Genomic DNA, 358 nt, shown 5'->3' with positions numbered 1-358 from the left:
TGCTGCTTCAGCTACTTCTTCTGCTGCTGCTGCTGCTTCTGTTGCTGCTGCTGCTTCCTCGGCGGCAGAACACTGCGGTGCCTCGGTTGCTGCTGCTGCTGCTGTTGCTGCTGCTGAATCTGCTGCTGCTGCTGCTGCTTCGGCTGGAGTTGTCACTGGTGGTGCTGCTGCTGCTTCTGCTGCTGCTGCTGCTGCTTCTGCTGCTGCGGCTGCTGCTGCTGCATCAACCTCTCTGTCTTCCGCTGCAGTAGCAGCGGCATCGGCAGCAGCTTTCTCATCAATGGCTGCTGCTGCTGCTGCTGTTGCTGCTGTTGCTGCTGTTGCTGCTGCTGCCTCTGCTGTTGCTGCTGCTGCATCT

General features: G+C 59.8%; 1 protein-coding gene across 1 annotated transcript in view; it reads right to left on the bottom strand.

The window, feature by feature from the left end:
* Positions 1-358, bottom strand: part of EMH_0004170 (TPR domain-containing protein, putative) — a gene marked incomplete at both ends in the record, with an annotated part of 4064 nt that overhangs the window by 1418 nt on the left and 2288 nt on the right. Inside the window, one exon of the mRNA XM_013496665.1 lies at positions 3-350. Coding sequence (XP_013352119.1) covers positions 3-350 — 348 coding nt within the window. The remainder of the gene's footprint in view (positions 1-2; positions 351-358) is intronic.

The sequence above is a fragment of the Eimeria mitis genome, genomic scaffold, assembly GCF_000499745.2.
Source record: "Eimeria mitis Houghton genomic scaffold, Emh_scaff223, whole genome shotgun sequence".
Lineage (NCBI taxonomy): Eukaryota > Apicomplexa > Conoidasida > Eucoccidiorida > Eimeriidae > Eimeria > Eimeria mitis.
Note: the sequence above shows the minus strand (reverse complement) of the source record. Positions and strands in the feature narration are given on the sequence as shown.